Source organism: Anoplopoma fimbria, chromosome 16, assembly GCF_027596085.1.
Source record: "Anoplopoma fimbria isolate UVic2021 breed Golden Eagle Sablefish chromosome 16, Afim_UVic_2022, whole genome shotgun sequence".
In the NCBI taxonomy this organism is placed as follows: Eukaryota; Metazoa; Chordata; class Actinopteri; order Perciformes; family Anoplopomatidae; genus Anoplopoma; species Anoplopoma fimbria.
In genome coordinates this window covers 19,857,888-19,884,455 of record NC_072464.1, presented here as the reverse complement: position 1 = coordinate 19,884,455, position 26,568 = coordinate 19,857,888, and the positions used below count along the sequence as shown (strand labels likewise).

At 37.6% G+C, this 26,568-nt stretch overlaps 1 protein-coding gene across 2 annotated transcripts; it reads left to right on the top strand.

Moving 5' to 3' along the window:
* Positions 1-3,655: 3,655 nt before the first annotated feature.
* itm2bb (integral membrane protein 2Bb) lies at positions 3,656-23,903 on the top strand. 2 transcript variants are annotated; one of them, XM_054615479.1, is made up of 7 exons: positions 3,656-3,882; positions 17,100-17,231; positions 19,156-19,227; positions 20,374-20,523; positions 21,155-21,265; positions 21,894-22,044; positions 23,040-23,903. In XM_054615479.1, exons 1-7 carry the CDS (start codon positions 3,799-3,801, stop codon positions 23,126-23,128), a joined length of 789 nt encoding a protein of 262 aa, XP_054471454.1. In that variant the 5' UTR covers positions 3,656-3,798; the 3' UTR covers positions 23,129-23,903. The 2 variants fall into 2 exon arrangements, with proteins under 2 accessions (XP_054471454.1, XP_054471453.1); XM_054615478.1 differs by having other exon boundaries at positions 17,100-17,267.
* The last annotated feature ends 2,665 nt before the right edge of the window (positions 23,904-26,568 follow it).

The following is a 26,568-nucleotide window of genomic DNA, read 5'->3' as shown; positions in this document are numbered from 1 at the left end:
ATTTTTATTTTTATAATATGTTTTATTTCATTTATTATCTGTTTCTCTGTAGTTGAGCTGCTGCAACACCCAAATTTCCCCCCATGGGGATCAATAAAGGAATATATCTATCTATCTAGCTTGAATTACTGGTTGCTTTATAAAACAGGTCAGATTACATTTTACGTACACCATTTTGTACTGTAGGCCACCTAATTAACATTTTGAGTTACTTGTGCTTTACTTGAATATTTCCTCTTTATACTTTTAGTCAGAGGGAAATATTGTACTTTATACTGTTTTACATTACATTACATTACATTACATTACAGTCATTTAGCAGACGCTTTTATCCAAAGCGACTTACAGGAAGTGTATTCAACATAGGTATTCAAGAGAACTACTAGTCACCAGAAGTCATAAGTGCATCTCCTTTCTTAAACAAGCATCTAAGAGCATAAACCAGAGCAAAAGTACAGAAACAAACTAATACAAATACAATAAGTGCAACAAACTAATACGAATACAATAAGTGCAAAGTGGAAGTGGTTTTTTATAATATAAATATGCAGTATATGTAAGGCAAAGACATTAAAGTAAAAAATACACATAATAACAGTACAATGAAGTATACATGCTATACATTAAAGTGAAAATGTGATAAAGCATTTAATTTAATGATATAAAGGCATAATAGCAACAATATTATAATTCAATATTATCATGTACTGAAAACACAAAAAAGACACAAATCTGCTGTAGTCAAATTTCACACATGTCACTTTCACTTGTGATATTTAAACGCCTCTGTACTTTCACTGAAGTAGAATGTTGAATGTAGGACTTCGGGGGAAATCAGCCGAGATCTGGCAACCACTCCCGGTTGTCCATTGAGTTTTGTTGATGTTCTGCTCTGGGGCAGCTGAGGGAACCATGGGTGGGAACAGGTCAAGTGAACGGTGTGTAGCCAGCTATTTTCCGGAACATGAGTCTGTTTGACTTCAAAATAAAAGAGCCAGAAACACCCTGAAAAGGCCTGTGATTACAGCACCAGTCAAAAGTCTGGACACACCTTCTCATTCAACTACTTTGAAGAATGTAAAATATAAAACATATTCTGGTTTGTTGAGCATTTGTTTGTTTACCACATAATTCCATATGTGTTCCTTCATAGTTTGGATGTCTTCAATATTAATCTACAATGTAGAAAAAATAAATAAAGAAAAACCATTGAATGAGAAGGTGTGTCCAAACTTTTGACTGGTACTGTATCATACTTTCTATTATAATTAGGCCTATTTATTGTATTTCAACATTCATCTGCAGTAGTTATTAAGCTATTAGGCTGTCAAACAATTATAATGGAGTAAAAATAGTTAAACAATAAAGTAGCAAGAATTGACATTGAAAAGACATGGAAATACACGTTCTGTCATGTTCTTGTGTTGGTGTTTGTGGCCTTGATGAAATGAAATGACATTTTGGGAAATACTTTTATTTGCTTTCTCTCTGGGAGTTATCTAGATGTTCAGATTGAGAGTCGAAACCTGGTGGAAACTGGTGAAACCGCTAGCCTTGGTCTGTCTGAAGATAACTTAACACTCATTAAAATGTTATAACTCATTTGTTTAATCAGTTCAAAATGTAGGTTTTTCACTGAGTTTATATGCAAAACTATTTATTGGCCATTGCTGGGCAACCAGCAGAGAATCGAGGAAGTTAGTAAATCTAAGCTAAACTAATTGGCTGCTACCTCCAGCTACAAATCAAGCTACAAACATAAGATCAATCTTCTCATTTTATTCTAAGCAATAAGGAGATCCCCCCCAACCCTCTACCAAACTGTAGGTAAAGTGTAGAAGCTCCTTTAAGGTGCTTTATTTCTGTCTTATATGCTTTACTCTTTTACAAGTAAAAGTCCTTCATTCAAATTCCCAAGTAGTAGTTCAGAAGTATTATCAACAAAATGTATTAAAAGTACCAGTGGCTGGCTTGAAGTGTAGAAAGATTTTGATAAAAGTAAGCTGTTGTTTAATAAAACGTCTCCTGTGACTGATATAATAATACTCAAACATAAACAATAAGTCAAATACAAGTCCCTCAAAATTCTACTTAAGCACCATACTTAAGTTATTGTACTTAGTTATACTATAACTATAATTATTCTGTCTGTATTCATAAGATTTTTTCTTTAGTTATTGTGGATTTTTATTTTTCTTACTTACTTATTTAAAATACTTGTTTGTTTTTTCTACCATGTACCTTGTTTGCACTATATCTGCTGCGGGACTAATTAAGGATTATCTTATCTTATCTTATCTTATCTTAGAAGGATTTTGATAAAAGTATTCTGTTATTTAATAAAACGTCTCCTGTGACTGATATAATAATACTCAAACACAAACAATAAGTCAAATACAAGTCCCTCAAAATTCTACTTAAGCACCATACTTAAGTTAATGTACTATTATACTATAACTATATTATTCTGTCTGTATTCATAAGATTTTTTCTTTAGTTATTGTGGATTTTTCTTTTTTTCTTACTTATTATTTAAAATACTTGTTTGATTTTTTTTTACTATGTAACTTGTTTGCACTATCCTCTATGCTGCTGTAAATCCTAAATGTCCTAATTAAGGATTATCTTATTTTATCTTATCTTATTTTATCTTATCTTATTTTAGAAGGATTTTGACATAAGTATTCTGTTATTTAATAAAACGTCTCCTGTGACTGATATAATAATACTCAAACATAAACAATAAGTCAAATACAAGTCCCTCAAAATTCTACTTAAGCACCATACTTAAGTTAATGTACTTAGTTATACTATAACTATAATCATTCTGTCTGTATTCATAAGATCTTTTTTTAGTTATCGTGGATTTTTATTTTTCTTACTTACTTTCTTACTTGCTTATTTGCTTATTTATAATACTTGTTTTGATCTTGTTTTTTTACTATGTCTCCTTGTTTGCACTATATCTATGCTGCTGTAAATCTGTAAATTTCCTGTCTGTATTCATAAGGACTTTTTATTTTCTTTTTATTTTATCTTATCTTATCTTATCTTATCTTATTTTAGAAGGATTTTGATAAAAGTATTCTGTTATTTAATAAAACGTCTCCTGTGACTGATATAATAATACTCAAACATAAACAATAAGTCAAATACAAGTCCCTCAAAATTCTACTTAAGCACCATACTTAAGTTAATGTACTTAGTTATACTATAACTATAATCATTCTGTCTGTATTCATAAGATTTTTTTTTAGTTATTGTGGATTTTTATTTTTATTTAAAATACTTGTTTGTTTTTTCTACCATGTACCTTGTTTGCACTATATCTGCTGCGGGACTAATTAAGGATTATCTTATTTTATCTTATCTTAGAAGGATTTTGATAAAAGTATTCTGTTATTTAATAAAACGTCTCCTGTGACTGATATAATAATACTCAAACACAAACAATAAGTCAAATACAAGTCCCTCAAAATTCAACTTAAGCCTTTTTTCTTAAGTCAATGTACTTAGTTATTAGTATTGCAACATTTACTAAAGTGAAAGATGAGAGAGGAAACACAGAGGAAACGTTGCCAGGTTCTGTCATTATGCCTTTATGTTGAAATCAACGCGGAACCATGTCTGAGGGTTTATTCTAACTTGACCCCTCTTTCAGTATCACAACAGATTGGACTTGGCCGGGGAGAAGTGTGTGTGCGCTTTACTCCGGAGCTGCTTCTCTGTTTTCATTTAGTTCAACCAGCTTTTTACACTTTTTCTTTCCCTGCCGGAGTCTGTCAGTAAAGCTCCAGGATGGTCAAAGTGTCTTTCAGCTCCGCTTTGGCCGTGAAAGATGTGAAAAAGGACGCAGAAAGTCTTATTCCCGAGGAGGACAAAGTGAGTAGAAAATGGCTTCGAGCTCGAGGTTGAGGAAGGCGCAGTTTATGTGTGTGTGTGTGTGTGTGTGTGTGTGTGTGTGTGTGTGTGTGTGTGTGTGTGTGTGTGTGTGTGTGTGTGTGTGTGTGTGTGTGTGTGACTTAAAAGCAAAAACAACTTTAATCATTTTGCAGGATTTCTTAATCATGGTTATATAAGTTAGTTTTCATTCTTTCTAAAAAAAAAATCCAAAAAACCCATAATATAATATTTAATGTTGTATTTTTTTTGTGATTGTCTACTGCCATTTTATATCATCAAATGCATTAATGTAATTCTGTAATTTTTTTTGCATTTTTCTTTTCCATTTTTGGCTAAATATTTGAAGCATATTTATTTAAAAACAGTTTAAAGAGACATGTGTTTTTTTTTTTTTTTTCCAGTGGAGAGGAACTAGAAAGGAATAAGAGAAGTAGTGTTCAGAAGCTGAAATGAAAACATGTTTTTGTTTTATTACTCAATAAATGCTTGCACATCAGAATTGAATCATATTAAATTCCATTTTTAGCTGTTAATTGCCTTTTTTTAAAGAAGGTCAAACCCCTTATTAAGTCAGTGTTCTTTCAGTCCTTTTTTAATTATTTTTGCTCTCATGTTGCAGTTTAATTTTCATGTCTGATCTTCATTAAAAACAGAAGAACCAGACCTTTTTTATCTTCTTGCAACAAAGTGCGTCACTCTTACAAAATAGAAATGTCCATCCATGGAATATTCATGAATATTTTAGCTGCAACAGGTAACTTTATCTGATCCATCTGCAAATACCATGCCCGTGCACTGGAAATAAAGACTTTGGTCTTTTAAATTATACAGAAAGTTAATGAGCTTCTGTGTGTTACATCTGCACAAGACAAAGAGGACGCTTCCTGTCACAAGTTACATATGAGTCCTTGAGAGTTTATGAAAGTTGTCTTCCGGGATTGAATTGCTTAGGGGGAAACTAGAAAACACCAGTGAAAAGTGTGGTGGGTGGGGGGGGGAAGAACCAAACAATCATTTCAGGTTTCGATTGCTGACAGATGTGACAACAGTGAAAACAGCTGATGTGACTTTCAACATTCGGTGTGATGGTTTTGTAATAGCAGAGAGGCTGTGAGCACACTTTTTTTATTCTGCAGACTAATTGGATGAATAAACCAGCTGACTGGAGGTTAAAAAAAAAAAAACTGCTGACTGGCGAGGCTTGTTGTCGTGTCTCTCTGGGTATAAAGTCTAGTTAAAACCTTTTACTGCTTCTTCTTCTTCCGTCTCCACCCTGTTGTAAGAAAGAAGCCGTTTCTGTTGGAGGCCTTCAGAGGAAGTTTCAGCTCTTGTTTGCACGTCGAAAGACAATTTCTCTGTACGGTAATAAATACCAACCCAGAGAGCTGTGAACTTGATCATAGATACGGTGATGGTGTGTCTGAGGAGAATGCACGCTTTATTTGAAGTGGATGTTATGCACTTTCCTGCTGTCTTCCTGTGTGGTTATTGCGGCGTCAGACTGTGCATTTGTAGTCTGTGTTGGTTTCAAGATAACTGACTCGTATCTTGATAATAGGAGCTTAATGTTTTCCTTCTGGGGGATTAAAGTGGGTGAAAAACCCCCGAAGATTCTGTGTGTTTTCAAGCTGTTTGGAGGGAGTTCCCTGCACTTGGGTGGCGTGGCTCCATCTGCAGCGTAAGATACTCGCATGAGTCCAGAAACGGTGCCAAAGGGTTCCCGACTCTCACATACGCAGATGATGAACACTTGATTGTTTCTAGATCTGCATTTTACATTGCATCTTTTCTAATGCTGCACATGCACTCATATATTTATCATGTGCCTGAAGAGCAGAGGATTGTGATCTCTGCAGGCGGCTGTGTTCTCCATCGTGACATGAGAAATGAACCTAATCTACAGGGCGATATGATCACGTTAAGTTTCATATTGCTTACACAATCCAGAAATGCCAAATATTTCTAAGTTCCATCTTCTCGTTTAAGGATAAATTTGTAATTAAATGCATTTAGATATTTACAGACATGAGTCGGAAAACAAAAACGCATCAGCATGTTGTTCCTTTCAGTTTTACAGAAGCATGTTTTCAGACAATAGTCGGGGTCTTTCCCACCATGATGCTTGAGCAGGAAGTGATTGTCTTTCACTTCTCTGTGTAGCACAAGACGTTTTGTCTTGTATCGACTAGAAAACACGAGATGTAATTAATTAAATGAAAAAAAACAAGAGTTTGATTATGTTTGTAGAGTTATGTCTGTAATATGCAGCTATTTTTTTTCATTTGTGTTTTCTGTTTGTTGTTTAATGTGCCATTTATTTTCTCAGCTAATTGTTTTGTCTGTAAAATGTTAAAAAAAAAAAAGAAAAAGCTGTTATAATTTTTCTAAAGCCCAAAAGTGGCGTTTTCAAAAACCAACTGTCCAAAACTTTAGAGATTCAGTATCGGTCACAAAAGACAATCAAAGGCTGCAAATCATCACATTTGAAAAGTAACAACCAGTTGTTTATGGCATGATGATTTCATCTGGCAGCTAGTTAATGTTTATCCTGACTTCAGTCTCCCCTCACCTCAAATATTTCTTTAGTTTCTCTTTCGTTTGTCATTCTCACTCCCCCTCCTCTCTTTTTCTTCTGCTTTTGTTTCTCTTTCTCTTGCTGCTTCTTTGTTTGGAAAGAATTCCCCAGACCTTATTTCAATTTAGAGCAAATAATGTGACGAGCGAGAAGAGAAACCAGCTCTCATCCTCATTCCTGGTCTTTTAACGCAGTGAAAAATATCATTTGCAGCATGCTTTTCCATTTCTATGTTAATGAACTTCATCAGAGTTGAACCAACCAGCTAAAGCCTGTTGCTGAGACATTTATAGCAACAACAAAAAAATAGACCAAGCTAAACATTTAGTCTAAGGGTGCTTAGATTAGCTTTTCCCTGAGTAAGCCATGTCGGTTGTTCAAAAAAGGAAGCAGCTTTCTTCCTGTTGAACATAAAGTTCCAGCTCGCTTCATTCAAGGGAAGAAAACAGCACTAAGGTGGTGGAAAAGATTACTCTGATACTTGACTCAAGTAAAAGTTTGTCAAGTTACTTTAGGTGTTAAATAAATGTAGTGGAGTAAAAAATACATTATGTCCCTTTCAGATGTAGTGGAGTGGAAGTATAAAGTGGCAGAAAATGGAAAGACTTGAGTAAATTCCCATAAAATGTTACTTAAGTACAGCTCTGTTTTCATATTTCATCACTTTGAGTTTGTCATAAAGTTCCTAAGTTCTCAAATATTTCATGTGTCCAAACTTCAGGCGTTAAAAGGTGTTTCTTTGGAAAGAGTTAATAGAGTTGTTAACTCAACCTGTGTAACATCAGGTCTGTTTGTGTCTACTCTTAATTAATCCAGAGCATCATTAGAGTTAATCAGCATCTTATCTGCTTATCTGCTGCTAACACAGGTCGACTTTGTGCAAATTAACAAATTAGCTACAAGGCTGTCTCTTTGTCAGTGTGCTGACTCTGCTCGTTTGTAGGTGCAGTCATTACTGAGCTCTGCTCGATTAGAAACAGGATGGACGGGTCAGCTTTTGTTTCCGTTTACACCTGAAAGCATAAAAAAAACTCTCAGAATCTTCATTTTTGTCTTGCAGAATGCAGGAAAAAGCAGCAAATAGTCACATTTGAAAAGCTGTTAGTTTGAAAGATGGATTAATTCAGTTATTTGTTGTTACATTTTCCATGTATTCATGTTTTATTAAGCCTAATTGTACAATAAAACAGAAATGTGACTGAAGCCACCAAGCGACGGTTTCTCTGCGGTGAACTCGCATATAGACAACTCTGCAAATAACCTCCAGACGGCTCAGCTGAAGGAGGAACACCTGAGATTATCTTCCAGCACATTAACACGTCACACTCGGCTGTCAGCTCTGTGTAGTAAAGATCACGTCAGCAGCTGATCCGAGGCAGTATAAGCCAGCAGCAGCAGCAGCAGCAGCATCAGTGTGTGAATCCAGGTCAATCAACATTCCATCACAAGCTACCATCTCTGTTCTTAAGAACTGAAAACAGAAACGCTCGCATTTTTTCATTTGTATTTCCTCCATAACAACTCTCTGATTATCCCAATTTGAGTTTATTCATTTTCCGTAATGAAGCCAGCTGAGTAAACGGCATTTTGCTGGGGCGGTGAAATGGTGGCTGATGGTGAGAGAGTCTGTTGAGACGCCTGAACTATAAATGTGGATTTTATAGGAGCTGAAATACTGGAGCCGGATATAGTCATCGGCCGTGAGCTGTGAATGCAGGAAGGAAGCTTTATTAAGATGTGTTGGCTGCTGCTGACCTCGGAGTTGCTGTGCTGATAATGTGTTACAGTGAATTATTTTTATATGTGCGGGTTAAGAGTGCTACATGATACTTATTTTTATTTTAATGTGTCAACTGTTGGAAAAACTGACACCAGACAAGCAGATAAAAGTTACTGTTGAATTTTGTTGCTTTTATAATGAAAGTTTTTGCGTTTTTTTTCGTGTTTTTGAAATAATAAATGACAAAGGCAACAGTGTGTCGTAGCTGAATTAATACATTTTTCATGCAAAACTGCAACACTTTCTCTAGTTTTAGCATTTCTGAGTTAGTTGTTTTTCTTGGCTCAAAACACACAATTGAAAACATTTGTGTTTTGGATATTTATCGCTGTTTTCTGATCTTTTATTGACGTTGATGATTAATCAGTTAATCAAGAATTATGGTTGGTTGCAGCCATAGTTAGAAAGATGGGTTTTCTTTTAATATTCATAGTTTTATGGTGAATAATCCATATCATTGTTGATTTGCTTTCCAATATCCCCTTCATATAAACCTATAAACTCACTGCAGATTGTGTCATCTCCGTATTGACAGTCGATGTTGACGGATCAGTCTTTGCCTTTTTGGACACTTGTTTGCAAGCAACACCCCCCTCCTGTTTGTCCCTGTTTTGTGATGACAGGATCAGTCCACAGTGCATCGGTGGCTTCATTGGGTTATTGTGTGCAGATCTCAAACAGACATATGGTGGGAGTGAATCTCTTTCAGGCCCTGAAGCAACAATGAGATTTCAATTTTTTTAGGTCAGTCTTCAGTCGCAGAGCGTCCACTTTGAGCTGCCATGTTGACTTTACATACTTAAATGTGTTTTCTGTTTTAGGGATGGTAATGATGTACCATTTAACTTGTCATTTTGACCGATAAATGCTCAGAAAGTATGCATGTAATTCATTTTGACCTATTTTTTGTTTCCCTGAGTGTTTTTTTTGGGGTAACTGGTGCACTACACACGATTGACCGGGGTTTGTGAAAGGATTAATCAATTAAACAATCAGTTAATCCTTCATGCTTGACATCCACTGGTTCCAGCTTCTTAATTGTGAGGATTTGTTGTTTTTCTTTGTCGTGCATGAAAGTCAAATATGGACAAAGAAATTTGAACTGTTGTTCGGACGAACTTTCACTTTTGGATTCAGGAAGTGATTGAGAGAAATTATGATTTTGAACAGTTTTCTGACATTATTTACACCAAATGATTAATTAAGAATGATAATAGTCATTAGTTGCAGGCAGCCCCAACCTAAGGTCACTGTCCTTCATCTCTAATAGTGTTCTTTGTGTAGATCTCGCTGCAGTTAGCAGGTAACTCGTTCATAGAAATAATTTCCATCTATTTCCATCTCTGTCTGCCAGGAACTTTCTCGATGCAAATCACACTTCACTTCAGTCTGCTGGCTGCACTTTTGTACATTTGGTACAAACTCAAAAATATACAACCAAACCGCTTTAGGTCCATTCTTTTTAGGAATGAAGATGTCTGGCGTACTTTATGACTTTAGAAGGAACAGTCATTTGACGGATAACAGTTTTGTAGTTCCTGCTTTCAGATATATTGGTACCAACACTGCCATCCAAAAGTTTGGAATCAGCTGTTAAATTGATGTTTTTTCTGCCTTACTCCTCTAATGGCTCTTTTAACAGAGCTTTAAACACATCATATGTGACAATTGCATTTGAAAAACTTCCATTTAGTTGTTGTCCCCACAGTGTTGCATGACAGGGGAGGATACTGTTGGATTATGGATTTGTTTTCCAGTCCAGAAAAGTTGAACTCATCCTGGGTCTCTATTGAACCACAAGGATGCAATTGAATATTGATTTAGTACATTTTTCTTTGGGCCCTCTGCATTCTACTCAGTGGTGAGATTGAATAGGTCTAAAATGTGACTTGATGTTCCGCATTATGTTCAACTGATTGACCTGCCTTTACTAGACTAACCTCATTATGTATTCATTCGAATTTCAAAGAAAATGTTTGCTGAAGCAGCCTGTTTGTTCTAGCTAGATATAGGAAGTATTTTTCTGCACTTCCACACTGAAACAGGAACCTATTCATAAGCAAATGTGCACACATTTTAATACTAGCTTCCAGTTTCTCTCACCAATGACTGGTGATTCCTTATATTCATATCGATCTGCTGCCCAAAGGGATCTTTGTCTCTTTCCGTCCTTTAAATTGTAAATCCTGGTTAATCTGTTGCACAGCCGGGTTTTTTTTCTTCATGTACAAGACAAACCCTTCAAAAAAAGTATTTGCTAAGAGGACGGACTACAACCTTAATGCATTAACTTCTCCCAATCAAGCTTATGTGTTGGGGGATTCCAAACTTTCCAACGGTAGCGTACATTCGTGGCTACATTACAGGATTACAGCCTGAATTCTCTCCCTGAGCTACTTGCTGCCGCTCTCGGCCTGTGCGTCCTCCGACTGTCGTCTGAGGCATGCAGACTGCTTGGAAAGGATTATGGTTTAATCGGTCAGATAGAGACTCAGCCGGAGAGACTTAGCAGCCTCCTACAGGGGCGCCGATCGCTTAGACTCAAGAAGAGAGAAGATTAACCAACCAGGCAGATCCACGACCTCCACCCCCATCCCCCCCACCCCCTCACCCAGCAGCTCAGAGACCCTTCACCCAGTGCAAACCTTATAGGATGCAGAGAACCAGATTTACAGCAAATACGAGATGAACATGTTGTAGTTAAAACGGAGGCATCAATTTTGATTATCGAATAATCGTTTCAGTCCTCTTTCTAACGTAAAATGCCAAAGCTTTGCTGGTTCCAGCTCCTTTTTAATGTGCCGATATTCGGCCTTATTTTGTCACATATGACAGTTGGTAAATATCTTTTGGTTTTAGAACGTCGGCTGAACAAATGTAGACTCGTATCACATTGGAAATGTTATAATCTGTAGCTGCAGCTCTGGTTATGTCCCTAGTCTGTTTTAGTTTTTTTACTTTTTCAAGTGTGATGGCTCTTTTTACATTTGTTGTCTAAGTGGTTTAATGGCAAAGAAAAAGGAGTGGACACTATTTCACCATTTCAGTTGGCTTCGGGTTATAGTTTAACTTTAGTTTTCTATTTTATTGTTTTCATGGACTTTAATAACTGGATGTGTCTGTTGATCATTTGCACTGTAACAGGCCGATCATGTGCAGATTAGTGTCATCATCCAGTTAGCCATGACGACCAGAAGTTGTTTTTTTTGTGTGCGTGTGTAATGTCGCAGAGATCTGAATACAATAAGCCGAGGGATTCCTGTGGTGTATCAGTGTGGGTTCACAATGGTTCATGGAAATGTTCAGTCAAGCTTATTAGGTTTGTAAGGTAATTTGTAAGAAAAACAAGACTGAAGAGTTTCAGTTTGATGGAAGACACATTGTGAAAAAGTAAAGTTCCATTTCCCAGAACTACAGAGGGTTTTTTTTCCGGTAACGTTTTGACCACAGTCTTCCATGTGTGTCGAGATCCTTATCGCCTTTTAATTAAGCCTTTATTAGTCAGGGGAAGTTATTTCTCTGCATTTAACCCATCCCGGAGGAGCAGTGGGCTGCAATGAAGCGCCCGGGGAGCAACTTGGGGTTAGATGTCTTGCTCAAGGACACCTCGGCATGTTGCCGGTAGAGGGGTTTGAACCACCAACCTTGTGGTTACGGGACAAGCGCTCTACCTCATGTGCCACAGCCGCCCCACAGAGGCCGTGTGCAGCTCAGAGCAGAGAATGGAGTTCCAGGGAAACGAAACCTGTGTCCTGGACACTGATACTCACCTGTCTCCACGGAGACAGAAACATTACCTGCTCTCAGGTGAGACGATGCTCAGAGCACCGCCGGCTTATCCGCTTAAGATATTTACCTGAGGACTGAAAGATGTATAGGATCAGGGCCATACTTCCCACTGCTTGGTGGTAGTGTGTGTTTTAACCATATTTCAGGATATATATATATATATATATATATTATGTATTAGTTATCTTAATATATTCAGGCTAGAGAAGAGATTCTTTCCCCTCATTGTTAAAGAGAATACTCCCAAAAACCCTCTTTGATTGCAGAGACTTTAAGAAAACAATTCTGATCATCCTGACGCTAAAGAAGTTTCACTTTAACAACACACACACACACACACACACACACACACACACACACACACACACACACACACACACACACACACACACACAAAGACAGTCATTGATCCCTGTTGTAGCTCGACGGTGTGATGTGAATGCAGCCCAGATGAACCAGCTGCCTCCGTCCTCCCCACATCTAACCCACACTGGGGATTTCTGTGCTAAAAAAAAAAACTTTCAAAATGAGACCAGAAAGCCAACAGTGGAGATCAAAGTAAATAAAATAATCATAACAGAGTTGGACGGACAGTTTTGAGAACAGAAGGGGAAGTTGTTTGGCAGTTTGTTTTTGACAGTTTATTAAGATATAAAAGGCTGAATGCATGAGAATCAGTTCCTTTATGAAAAACGGTCTGTTTTCAAATACAGGATGGTGCCAGTTTCTATCATGTGAGGATGTTATGCATTTCTTTTTGCACATGATAGTAAAATAATTATTCTGGCCTTTGCTTACTTTACATAGTTATGAATTGTCATAATATTTATGTGAGAAAATGATAAGTACTTCTCGAATCATCAACTCGGGTTGAAAATATGTGAATTAATTGACGAGTAGTAGATGGAAAGAAAACTAAACAACAATAGTTAGCAATTAATTATACATATTAAAAATACAAAACCTTCTCCTGTTTCAGCTTCACAAAGACGAGGCTTTTCCCCGCTTTATTTAATTAAATATTAAACATGTCGTGTTGGAAAATTGGTTGGACAATACAAGACATTTGAAAAAACAGTTTGTTTTTTTAAAACTACTTCTATTTTTTTTTTTTAATGGAAATAATCTTTAGCTGCAGCTTCAACATCCGCTCCTCCGTGAGCGTGTTTCTGACTGTACATGTTGTTCCTGCTGTGAGAAGTTGACATACTTCACTGTGTTGACACATGATTGTGCTAATGAGGCTGTGTGTGTGTGTGTGTGTGTGTGTGTGTGTGTGTGTGTGTGTGTGTGTGTGTGTGTGTGTGTGTGTTGGAGTTATGAAATGGCGGTCTAAAGACCTGTTGGGTCCTGTTGTCGGTGAAGCTTTAGCAGACTGTTGTGAAACAGGGAGATGGATCACTGCATCACAATCCAGGGCTCACTTGTTATTTGAAACAGGAACATGGGAAACAGTTTATTATTTAAAATGTAAAAACTTTTACATTCTTTGCGTGTAGCAGTTTGAAGTAGTTTGCTTCGTGTTTCAACAGAAGACGTTCATAAAATTCATCAGCGTGACCCGTTGACCGGGCAGTGAAGTGAGCTGCAGAGTTTGTGCCAATCAGATAATCGCCATGTGATGATGTAATGCAATCAAAAAAACAAAAGTCCAGTTTAAGTAACAGGTTAATGAGTTTCAAGACTCATGAGACGCCAAAACACTGCACAGTGGCTTTATAAAACCAGGAGACCGGCAGTTATTTTATCTTTTATCTCATCGGTCGCCGGGTAAACGGTAGAAATACCGGTTCATTGCCAGGTTTTCACATACACAGAATTTGCCTTTGAGTTTTGGTGCATAACAATAAACAAAGTAAGAGAAGATGAAAATTTAAAAAAACAAGTATGAAAAAGTCAAGAAACAAAGACTTTGTGCAGGAACGTGCAAAATAGTTCATAGTATAAAGTAGGCCTCTAAAGAATATTTACAAATCTGCTACGTACTTAATCAGCTCAATGTTGCTGCATCACAATCAAAGGAGAAAATCTGTGTTTTTTGGGGCAGGCAGATAGTGAACTGTGCAGGAAAACTTTCATATGTTGCTGCTCATTTCAACCACAACTTCCACAGCAACATCCTGCTGCTTTGGTCTGGAGAGAATTATTCTCTTTTGGATTGTGGCTCATATTTTAAAATATACTCGTGTTGGGATTGGCAAGCTTTACCTGACTTCATATTGTGGAGACCTTTTGATACACACTGACTCGTATTTTTTTTTTTATGCTTAACTTTCACATCTGTTCGTTAAATCTTCAATAAAATGTTCTGATTTAGGGGGCATAATGTGCAATATAAAAAAAACATAATTAACCTTTTTTATTTTTAATTAACCATCTACACTCCATTTATCACTCTTTTCTACTTTGTACTGCATATACTGCATCAGTTTCCCCTCAGGATAAATAAAGTTCTAGCTCTTAAACTAGATAATAAATGTTATGTTTGCTGTTGGAGGAACACCACCTGCCTGACAGTTACCATTTCAGCAGCGGAAAGTCTCTAAACTTGACTTGTTTGATGTTCTCATCTGTCTGCTGAGGATGTTCGGTAAATAGAAACATCCTCCTCTCCTTTCTCTGTTATTTCCCCTTCGCTTCCTCTCTTTTATTTCCCCTCGTGGTCAAAGGGAGCTTGAGTGAATCCAACAAACGTTCACTCAGCAGAGATGTCCTGAGCTTTACAGCCTCAGGAAATGTTCCCTTTTAGTGTCTCTGTCAGCCATTCGGCCCGTCGAATACACTTCATCTGACATCATCAGTGTTAGCTGCTCTGCACTTTCCTCTTTTTAAAGGGTATACCCTCACTTCCTCTCTTCGGACACCCATTCGTTGGTTCCTCTTTTCTTAACGTTTCTCATCATTCTTCTCACTAATCAAAGAAGAAGAAAAGACGTTACACAACATTTGGGCAGTTTTGTCATTTGCTGTCGGTATATTGAGGTGAATTCTGAGCTACTGGCCTGCGGTTTTTTCGTGTTTTTTGTGTTTCCTGAGATGCTGACTCATGTATTATCATATTCAATGTATCAAAATTCTAATTTGAATGTTAAATTGAAGGTGGACTGTGTCTATGTCAGGAAATATGTTTAATGATGACTAACAGAATACCCACCGAGGGCAGAAAGACTTAATAATAGAATAATTATCTACTGTTTATTATATAGGTTGTTTTTAAGTTTATTACAGTATGAAACACTCCATTTTTTTTGAGTTTATTAGCTTTTGACGGTGACATATTTTTAAAAAGAGCAACTTCAGTTTGGATATCTGAAAACTGCAAATTCTTGACTTTTAACAAAATGTCCCTTTTCTCAAGCTAAATTATGTTTTTATCGTACAATGTTTGTAGAGCTGTTCCTTCAAGGTGTTTGTTTGTTTCCATGTGTTATGAAGTGTGGCATTGTGGGAAACCAAAGGCAATTCTGCTCAAACATAATGTCAGAAACATAAAGTTGATCAGTTAGTCCTTTTTAAGTAGCTCCTTAAACAAAAATCTCTGGTTCGTCTCTTTTTAAATGTGAGGTTTTGCTGCTTTTCTCAGAATAAATTCTTAATACATTAAGGTTTTGGAGTGTTAAAAAACAGCCATTTAAAGAGGCTCTGTGAGTTTATGATGGGATTTTTCATTCTTTTTTTTATGTTTTGTAGACTGAGCGGTTAATTTAATTTAATAGTTTAAGATGTTGCCTTCTAAGAGCGCTTTCACAAGCCAACATTTAACATTTAAAGAGAACTAAATAGACTAGAAAGTAAGTGAAACAAAAGTATTTATTTCTGAATCGCCAAATGGACTATGACTTGTAAAAGCTCCCTAAAGGTGATTCATACTTAACACCAGATGTTTCCCCTAGAACCGCTTAAGTAAATTCATGAGAAGTGTGTTTTGAAAATGAACAGCTAAATGCATCAGTCAGTGTTTCTGTAAGTGAAACCACCAGGTTGTGTTTTCAGGCATAACCTCAGTCCAGAAAGTCTCACATTAATGATTCCTCAGACGAGGTTTCTCCCAGTCTGAAAAAAAAGTTTTCTGTTTGTAGCAGCAGGAGACGAGTCGGGGCTTGTTCTGGAAAAAAAGACCTGGTTCTTTATCCGCCTTGCTCAAAGTCCACCTTGCTGATGTTTGTCTGATGATGATAAGCCCTGGTTACCTCTGCACCATTGAATATTTACCCACAATCCTCCTTTCCACTTGGCTCAGCTCAAAGTCTCACGTTTCTCGAGCTTGTTTAGGTGCACAAACACACAACACGGGGGTTCGTCATTCCAATGTTTTCCATGACGGAAATGAAACAGTAAAAAATGATAAGGACTGATTTTTTTATTTTTTTTTATTGGAACTATCATATGATATGTTGCCATCCTTATCAATGATTAGTCAAACTCCAGCATACACACACGATCATTTAACTTTCTTGGACATACTAAAAATGTTTTGCACATAATTCAAATTAATTTAAAGCAGAATAGAGGGAGAGGTGAAGGAGTAGAAAACTAGGCAACGGTAATGGTCTTCCTGCTTTCATGTATCCTTATATATACACCAAGGGAGTAGTTAAGTAACCACTGGGTGCTCATCTAGCACCCAGCATCTGTTTATCGGCTTTATTGGTTGGACTTTTTTAAGCTACAGCCACTGAAACAGCACAGAGTCACCACTTGAGATGCTGTGTGTTTTTCAGGATGCTTTAGTTCCCATTTGATGCGATCCCTTTTAAAAAAATATCACAGCTTTATTTTTCTTTCATCAGTTTAAACGGCAAAAACAGAAAACACACTAATGATGAATTGTAGAAATAATGGAAACTCAAATAACCAGCAAGTGATATAAGATCATAATCAGACACGTTGATCTCTTAAAAATGTTTTTCTCTTCTCTTGTGTTTATAGTAAATATGTGGTTAAAGGACATCTCGTCTTATCCCTGAATAAATGAATATGGCGGAAACATTCAAACTTCATGATGTCTAATGAACCCGTGTTCTTCTCCTCCTCCTCCTCCTCCTCCTCCAGGATGCTGAGGCAGCTCTGCCGGTGCGTCACCAGTCTCGGGCCTGGTGCTGGTGCATGTGCCTCGGTCTGGCCCTCATGCTGTCCGGAGTGGTGGTTGGAGGGGCCTACCTGTACCGCTTTTACATCCTGGAGGTGAGCTACCAGCCCCAACAATGGTGGGAACCAGAGGTAAATTAAACAATATAAATGATCAGAGTAACAGGAAAGGGGATTAGAACTTGCAGCTTTAAAATTAGCTTATTGTCTCGTCCAGATCCCAAAGAGTTGAGGCCAAGAAGAAGTTTACAACTTATAAGTCTGGAGACACGACGTGAGAGGCTTCACAACAAACAGCCACGCAAGCACATCATGTATGCAATAGATCACAATCAAATAAAACATGATAGTTATAAGAAAATCAACTGATAAAGCCTTTATTAGGGTTGTAGTCAACATAACGAGCATGGCGTGTTCATCCCATATTTCAGGACAAAATGTGCGCTGACAAACTGGACAGGTTGAAGCAAGTACAACTGCTGTGAGCTGTTTTTTTATGTCAGGTGCTGACTCCACCTACTCGGGCAGGTTTTTATAACAGTGTGAATGATGAACAGATTACTGGAGATTAATAACTGGAGCAAAGTGGAATAAGTCAAAGCGGGAAATACAGCTGTGAGATTCTTTAAGATAAATGAATCTACCTGTGTTCAATGTCAACACTTACACGTTACAGTATTTCCTCCTTTGGTTAGTTTTGTTATGTCCTGGTGATTTGAACTCTTTGTGGCATACAACCTGACTATAAATCTACAGCCACACAGATACAGTTTTCCTTTAGTGGGGTAACACATGTAAAGTTTGTTTTAGGGGGTCAAGGGCAGCTGTTTCAGGAGTCCGCTTGTCAGTTTTGAGATGGATTTACAGTCGTGCATTATAGGTTACAGCGTAGCGAGCCGCCAAAGCTACACTGTAGGAGAAGCAGCAGCTGCAAGATAGTCAGTTTTATTTCCCCTAAATCATAAATCTGCCTCGAAGGGTTTTACAATCTAGGGCAGTGGTTCTCAACCTTTTTTCAGTGATGTACCCCCTGTGAAATATGTATTTCAGCCATGTACCCCCTAACAAGCACAAAGCATTTTTTGGTTGAAAAAATATGTAATACTCAGCGCTCTGCCATCAGTGTCTGATTTATTAAACTGTCAACACTGAAGATTGCATTGTTGCATTGAATTCAGTTCATGAACTTACAATTATATTTTATTGAATGTTTATTAAATAACTATTTTTAAAGGATTTTTGAATGGATGCTAATTTTAAATAATAAAATTTAAAAAAAAATCTCACGTACCCACTGGAGTGCCTTCACGTACCCCCATTTGAGAATCACTGATCTAGGGCATATAAAACCCTTAATTCAGATTAGGAAGAACCCTCCAAAATAATGAATTTACCAGGTTAAAAGGGAAAAAAACCGTCAGGAAGAGAAACAGAGTGATGATATAAGGTAGACAAACATGTAAACACAACATGGATCCAGGACCACGTCAAGAAACTTCCTGGTGCTACGACGTCTTCTCTGCCATGAAAAACCTGAAAAGAGAAGCCTCATAGGAGACAGAGTCGAGGAGACCAATCACACAGGGGGAGAAGAGACGAGGCTGAGGCTGTCTCCTGGACGACGAAGATCCAGAGCTGTGATTGGTCAGCTTTTGTTTCCCCCTAAACGTTTAAAGACAACATTAAAGAATAAAGTCTCGGTTATCTTCTTTTCAGTGACACACATCTAGCAAAAACATTTCCGCTGCAAACTGATGTATTTTGTGACTTTGAGTAGTTTTTATACAGAACTTCTAATCAAAAAGTCAGGGATGGAGGTCTCACCAGTTTTTAAACAACATATGAAATGTCTCGTGTAGTGAAACAGCCAGTGTTACATTCAACACATTGACATGCATCCATATCTACTGTAGCTATACAGGATCAAACTAGAGACCTAACTCACTCATTATGGGTATTTCTCTGTCTGCTTTCTCATATTATCTATTTTTTTTCCCCCCTCCTCCTCTCGTCCCTGCAGGAGGGCCAGGTGTTTGTGTGCGGGGTCGGCTACCGCGAGGAAGACTTCATGATCCAGGAGGAAGACGAAGAGGTATGAAGTCGTACAACACAACACATCCATTCACGTACTTGACACAAAACGTGTGGGGTTTTTTTTCGCTCCAGCCTAGTTAACCATTACAGGCTGGGTCACTGATTGATTGGTGACCTTAGTTACTGACTGACTCATTTACTTCATCCTCCAGTGGACTCACAGTAAAGTGATTTAAATCTGTGAATACCTGCAGAGCTTTGGTCCTTTTTTCTTGAGTTCCAAGCACAAAGGACCACACTGTTGTTGTTTTTGTTGGTTTTAACTTCAAATCATGTTTACTTTGTTTTAGTCGGCCATTTTCAAACTGTTTGTTAGTTGTAGATTTTGCTTTTTGTGTTCATTGTTTCTTCTTCTTTTCCACACCATATTACTTTATGTTAGTAATCTTAAAAAATGTTAAACTTTTGATTTAAAACTTTGATCCTTGCCGGTTAATGTTTAGAACGAGACAGATCAGCAGCTATTTAGATAATCTATTAATTAAGTCAGTGACTAGGTTGGCATGCTCAAAATTTTCCAGTTTGTGCCCTAATATCCAAAAATGACAATGTTCCTATTAAGCTGTTTACATGGCTAATGAAAAGGAATATTCCCACTTATATTACAGTTTACTTGCAGCCGTGCATACTTCGATTAACGTAGCGGATTTGTTCGACCCTGCAAACACAGCCTCCCACTTTCACTCCTTAAACCACCCTTTTGAAAATGTCGCCATTGCAATATCTGTGCACATCCAAAAACGTATTTATATTTTGGCATGCATCTCTGAAAACTGTTTGCGTACAATGCACAGAGCTGACGTAAACAGTGAAGAGGCTACGTGTCACAGTCGGCAGTAAAAACCCAATTTAGACGCGTAATTTGAATGCGCTGTAAACATGTCCAAAGAATGTCCGTAATATATTTGGAATATCCAAACGGTATATGGTGTTTGCGGTATGAAATTCAGAAGTATTGAACATTCAGAATTTTGGGATTTTGGCCATTTCCCCCAAAAATGCTAACCATAAACGAAGTTCAGGCACGTCTTTGAGAGACGAAATCTGCTCCTTGAGGAAGTGCACAATGGCAATAATCACCAAATAACCGCCTGTATGACTAGTTGTGGGGCTGGGTAATTAATTGTCTGGCCTGGTTTCGTAGATTGAGGTGCAGCTGCCAAACCAGTTCCAACTGCGTCAGCTGGAGGAGACGATCCGGGTGCTGGAGAGGGAGCAGGTGGAGCTCATCAGCGTCCCCGTGCCCGAGTTCGGCGAAGGAGACCCGGCTGACATCGTCCACGACTTCCAGCGGGTGAGACTCCCTCAGCCTTTTATCACAGATCCACTTCATCTTCTTCCTGTTAGAAGCACTAATGACTTGAAAGATCATTAGCAAATTATGATTTCTGTTGATATACTAATTGATCATCAGATGGCCAGATGTCATGTAAATCAACAAAGCTCCATATGAAAGATTAAACTAAAAGTCACATATATAACCCAATATTCAAATGAGCAGCTGTCAATGAAAGTCAACACTTCCTGTGGATTTTCACATTAAAAACCCACCAATTACAAGCAGGCTGTAAGACTTTTAATTTGAAAAAATCAGCCGAAAGTGTTTATTTGCTTTGTATTTAAAAAACTGAAAAGTGAATGTACTGGAATGAATTGGTTAATGTGTTGTCGTGCTGATGGAAGTTATGCTGTGGAAATGTACTAAAATGAATCAATCAAGACAACAAGTAAACACGAAGGATGCGTTTTTAGAAATCTGAAATAATAGTATGTCTCTAATATAAGCCTGTTCCAAATTAAGGCCTAGTTCTTTTTTTACCATTGAGGTAAATCTTTTTATCTGTTTTTATTTTTAATGGAGAAAAGAAATACTGCTTTGTAAGTACTAGTTTTCTTGGTTTGTAAATGTTTGTCTTCTGTTTCAGAGGTTGACCGCCTACCTTGATCTGAGTCTGAACAAGTGCTACGTCATCCCGCTCAACACCTCCATCGTCATGCCTCCCAGAGACTTTTTGGAGCTGCTCAGCAACGTCAAGGTAACTGACAACATCTCTTGAACTTGTGGGACTAAAGTTTCACCTTTTAAATAATTCAACACTTTCAGAAAATGAGCTTATTCACATTCTTGCAGAGTTAAATGAGTAGATCAATAGCTATGGACAGAGCCAGGCTCGCTGTTTCCCCGTTTCCAGGCATTATGCTAAGCTAGGCTAACCAGTTGCTGCCTTTAACTCCATATTTAATGGACATATTTAATGGGACTGTTGTTGGTGTTCTCATCCAATACGCTCTGAAAGCGTATTTCCCACATATGACTGAATAACAGGTATAATAAAACAAAATGTCATCATAGTGAGTCAGTTCAAACCACCAAGCAGTTTTAAGTGGTTTGGGTTTGATGAACCAGAGAAGAGACTGTTGATCTCAGTTTACAGTAAACATGTTCCTGTGATGAAGAGGTCAGAACTGAACCTTTACAGCAGAGAGCAAATGAAAGCGCTTCAACGCACTGAGCTCTGAAAGTCATTGTTTCGAATTGTTTGTTCAGCACAATGACGGCTTTTTACTGCAACGAGCAAAGAATGTATATTTAAGGGTTGGCAGGTATAAGTGGTGATTATGTATTGTGTATTAATCATCATTATTTGTCCTCCCTCCTCCCAGGCCGGCACCTACCTGCCTCAGTCTTACCTGATCCACGAGGAGATGATTGTGACGGAGCGCCTGGAGCACGTCGACCAGCTCGGCTACTTCATCTACAACCTCTGCCGCGGCAAAGACACCTTCAAGCTGCAGCGCAGAGACAGGATTCTGGGTAAGAACAGGAAGTCATTCAGGCCTTTTATTTATTTAAGTTGACTAAGATGACTTTTACATTTAGGTGTAATAGATGTGTCTTTTTGCTTCGCCAGGCTGCACCTAAACAAACGTGCTCTGGTGTCGTTCAGACATGTGGCCATATGGGTTTCTGTTATACTCGTACAGACCGGGGGGGGGTTAATGTTTGTATCAACAAGGAGTCAGTTCCACAGTTCCCACAGAAGAAATCAGAAAACCTAAATAAGTTTCACCCTGTTGACAGTGTAAACAAATTGAAAATAATTTGTTTTTTTCAACAAACACGGACGTGACAATGACAAGATGGGGACAATATAAAGAGCCTTAAAGAGGAATTTGGTTCTCCATGTGTTGCTTAAAGATCACATGTGGCTAGTGATGTAACAATACACAGAAGTCAGGGTTTAGTTCAGACCACGGTTTAGGAGTCGCAGTTCGGTGTGGGTTCAGTTTAGCAGAGAAAACTAACAAATCGGTTTGTTCGTTGTGCTAACCTCAGCATTTGTCGCTAACGGCGCACAGCTAAAGTTTCCCGCTTGTGAACTTTGGTTCCGCATCACATGCATCAATCTACATGCTTTGTATTTTTCTCGTGGCTTTGTTATGCATCAATCTACATGCTTTGTATTTTTCTCGTGGCTTTGTTACAGCCATAGTGCATGTGAAGAAAGAATACGTGGCTGAGTGCATTCAATTAAATGGGAATACTTTTAACCATAACATGCTTAAATAACTTTTTATGTGTATTTCCCCACATTAAAGTTCAGTTTTTGAAATGTAAGATTTGCAGGTTTAAATTCCAGAGCTTAACTTCCCCGTGCCTTTGCAACCCTTAAACGTAGCACCTCCAACAACAGTCTGAACACACCTCGATGCTTTAAGCCCAGTTTCATCTTTGCTGTCCGTGGAGCTTCACAGGGAATCTAACCGGTGACCTCAGCCGTACATGTAATCCCTTTTTTTGTCTTACAGGTATGCAGAAGCGTGAAGCTTTGAACTGCCGCAATATTCGTCACTTCGAGAGCGAGTTTGTGGTGGAAACGCTGATCTGTGAGCCTTAAGAGTCCTTGTAGCATCAGAGCTGCTCTTAAAGTCACTGGCGTGCAGTGAGATCTGTTTTTTTTTTTTTTTAAACCCACCTGTCTTTTTTTCTCTGTCCTTTACTTCAGGTAGTTTGACTGGTTGAGAGGAGTGAAATGTGAAGCTGTTTGGTAAAAATATTCATTGATTGTGATTCCAAAAAAAAAAAAAAAAAAAAAAAAAAATAAGGCAAAGAGTTTGTGTATTTTTCCACTTTTCTGTACGGGGGTCTTCTTGGAATGTTTTCATAAATAACTAGTTAAAAGTCAGCTGATTATAAAGAGTAAATTATTTTAATCAAAATAACTGCAATTATTAGCATGAACGCGTATGTCAGTAGTCAAGGGTAAATTCAGTTGGCCTTTCTTTCAGTACAAACATATTAAGTTTCAGGAGAAAGTGCGACTTTTATACCACTCATCCTGGTTGTTAAAGCAGATCAGTCCAGGGAGAGGTTTTTTTTGTATTTTGTCTGCTGTAGCTATTAATACACTGCACCTGTTCTTTCTTAACTGGAAAATGATCTTAAAATAAGAGTGTGAAAACGTGCTTCTATTGTTAAGCTTTATGAGAAATAAAATCCACAGCAGGGAGTTAAAACACACTTATTTTAAAATCTTTTTCTCAAGGGTTGTCTGTCTTTTTTTGAATGTGTACTTTTTTTTGGATAACTCTTCCTGTTGTACTAATTTGTGTATATAATCTCTTTAAAGATACGAACAGACCAACACAATAAACAAAATAGAAAAATACAAACACTGTGCTCTGGTGTGTTTTTATTCATTTCAATCCTTGTTAAGCTGTTAAGTGTCCTCTGAATAAATGAACGTTTTTAGGGACGCTAGCTGCACCGCTCTATTGACTACTTTAGTCCAGACTGATTATCTCAAAAACTATTGTTGGATTGTTAAAAAAAGGTTTAGACACTCATGATCCCCTCAGGATTTATTGTATTAACTTTGATGAACCTCTAACTTTCCGTTTAGCGCCACCATCAGGTAAAACATTTAGCATTTAGCCCACAGCTGCTAACACGGCTGAAGACTCTCATTTCCTTTAACTTCACATCCCTACGATGGTTTGCTTGTGGTTTTAAATGTGATTTCACAGCTTTCTGTCGAGGATTTCATGGGCAGGAAGCGGGCAACCTTTTAAGTTATTTTTGCTATTTCCTGCAAAAACCATGAATACAGTTTTAAACTGTTTGAAGTGATGGGGGAAAAATCTTTTAGTCTAGATGTAACGCTGATGTAGAGGATATTTGATCAACTTGACTTTTGAATTTCAAATCACTTATTCAAGGAACATCTTTTGAACTTTTCAGACTTAACTATTTATTTATTTATTTATTTTACTATCAGTATTTAGTACTTAATATTGTTCTTTTTCTTCACTATATTTATCTGACAGCACTAGTTACTCTGAATTTGACATAAAAATATAATGAGAGTATAAAGTACAATACAATGTTAAAGATTAAGTCAGGTGTAATTTCCCTTTTGTCTTGTGTGTAGTTTTGTCTCTTGACATGATTTAGATGTCCTCATCAGTTCCACCAAATAAACATTTCCCCTCCAAATATCTCACACGGTTTAATTTCAATTGCTGTTCAAATTATCAACATTTCACATAAAAACATGACAAAAATTCCATGAACTGAAATAGATAGGGCTGACCCCTATGTTGGAAACCACTGGAATAAACTAGTAGAGTATTTCTACCATGTTGTATAAGTACTTGTTCCTAAGTAAATAATCTAAGTGCTTATTCCAGCACTGACGAGTACACAGTGTTTATAGTATTACCTTTAAAGATGAATATCACTGTGTACCGTTGTCATTGACTTGTTTATTTGAACGCAGTGACTGCTGTGTCATTATGCGACTGTGTGTCTGCCGCCGTCACCTCGGAGGACTGACCCCAGATCAGCTGTCACAGCGAGCACTCAGCCTGTGTGTCATTTGATCACAGTGGAAATTTGTCCTTGATTAAGGCACTAATCAGAGGGACCTCACCCAGGGGGATCATGGGAAATGAGCCAGGTGGTTAGCGGTGGTGTGTCACCTTGAAGGATCAGAGAGAAGGTTGTTCAAAGAGGGTCATATGACTACAGAAGTTAATAACCACGGCAACCCTACAGCCCGTCACATCATCGCCTTTGAATAAAAAAAATATATATTTTATTTAACTAAACTTCAGTTTTATTTTGTTTTTCAAATCAACAAGGCTTTACAAAAATTAGATTTGGAGAAGAAAACGCATAAAGTAATCAGTGCTGGACAGGAAGTCAGTACATTTACTCAAGAACTTTATAAAAAATATATATTTTTAGGTACTTGCACTACTACGATGGCACAAAACATCACTGAAGTACAACAAATGTTACTTAAACAAATGAACAAGGCACCTAGTTTACAAATGACTTTTGGCTTATCTAACTGCAATGACATTTATTTAAACATAGATGGATGGATTAAATAATACAATAATTTTGGTATTCCTGTGATCTTTCATCTGGCACCATGAGGTCAACATTTTCATTTGTCTAATACTTTGGTTTATGACCAAATACCTGCAGAATAATGACCCTTCAGCCTCAACTGTAGACTACTTTGTATTTGGAGCCAATTAACAAATGTGAGCGTGCTAACATCTCCAATTTTCGGTAAGTAAGAGAAGGGTAAACTAGTTGGACAAACTCAAAAACTTGAGACATCAAGTTCAATGGTTTGGCTCAAAATGTCATTTAAGGATGGACTCTTGAAGGCAACCTTTAATTTACAAATGTTCTCAGATCTCCAGATAAAAATGTGCGTTGCGTTTTGAATAAATAAATCCATTTTGGTTTTGAGTGTGTCTTTTTGCTGTGGGAACGTGAATAAAGCTGATAATTGAAAAGGTAAGAGATGGGAGCCAAAGACAGATTATTCATTATAACTTTGTTAATTCTGTGTCCTCCACTATCAGGTGAGAGGAATATCAGTTTCACGTCTGTATGTTCAGTGCATATATAGGTTCAAGATTTAGTTAGCCTAGCTTATCACAACTAAATATGTATGAATGTATTAATAAGACACATTCAGTAGAAGATGCTTACACTACATTTCCACCACTCTTTCAGATAGTGTAACATACAGTACACCATGAATAACTTCACACACACACACACACACATACACACACACTATGGATTCCCGGCATATCCTTCTGGGGTGTGATGGCTAAAATGTGACAACGGCAACATGATCTGTAACTGTGAATAAAGCGTCAAACCTCTGGTGCCAAACTAAGGACTTAAATCAGGATCTTGTCTTTGCAGTCGCAGTGAAGCCTCTGGTTCTGATTACAGAGTGGACAGGTGAGAGATGACTGCAGAGATAGTGGCAGACCCAGACGGTCTGAGGGGAAGGGGTGAAAAAAT

Excerpts from the sequence above, each read along its gene's own strand:
- itm2bb (XM_054615478.1), top strand. The coding sequence starts at position 3,799 with ATGGTCAAAGTGTCTTTCAGCTCCGCTTTGGCCGTGAAAGATGTGAAA. Across the intron at positions 3,883-17,099 it reads TTATTCCCGAGGAGGACAAA|GATGCTGAGGCAGCTCTGCC; the intron begins GTGAGTAGAAAA and ends CTCCTCCTCCAG. Across the intron at positions 17,268-19,155 it reads AACAATGGTGGGAACCAGAG|GAGGGCCAGGTGTTTGTGTG; the intron begins GTAAATTAAACA and ends TCGTCCCTGCAG.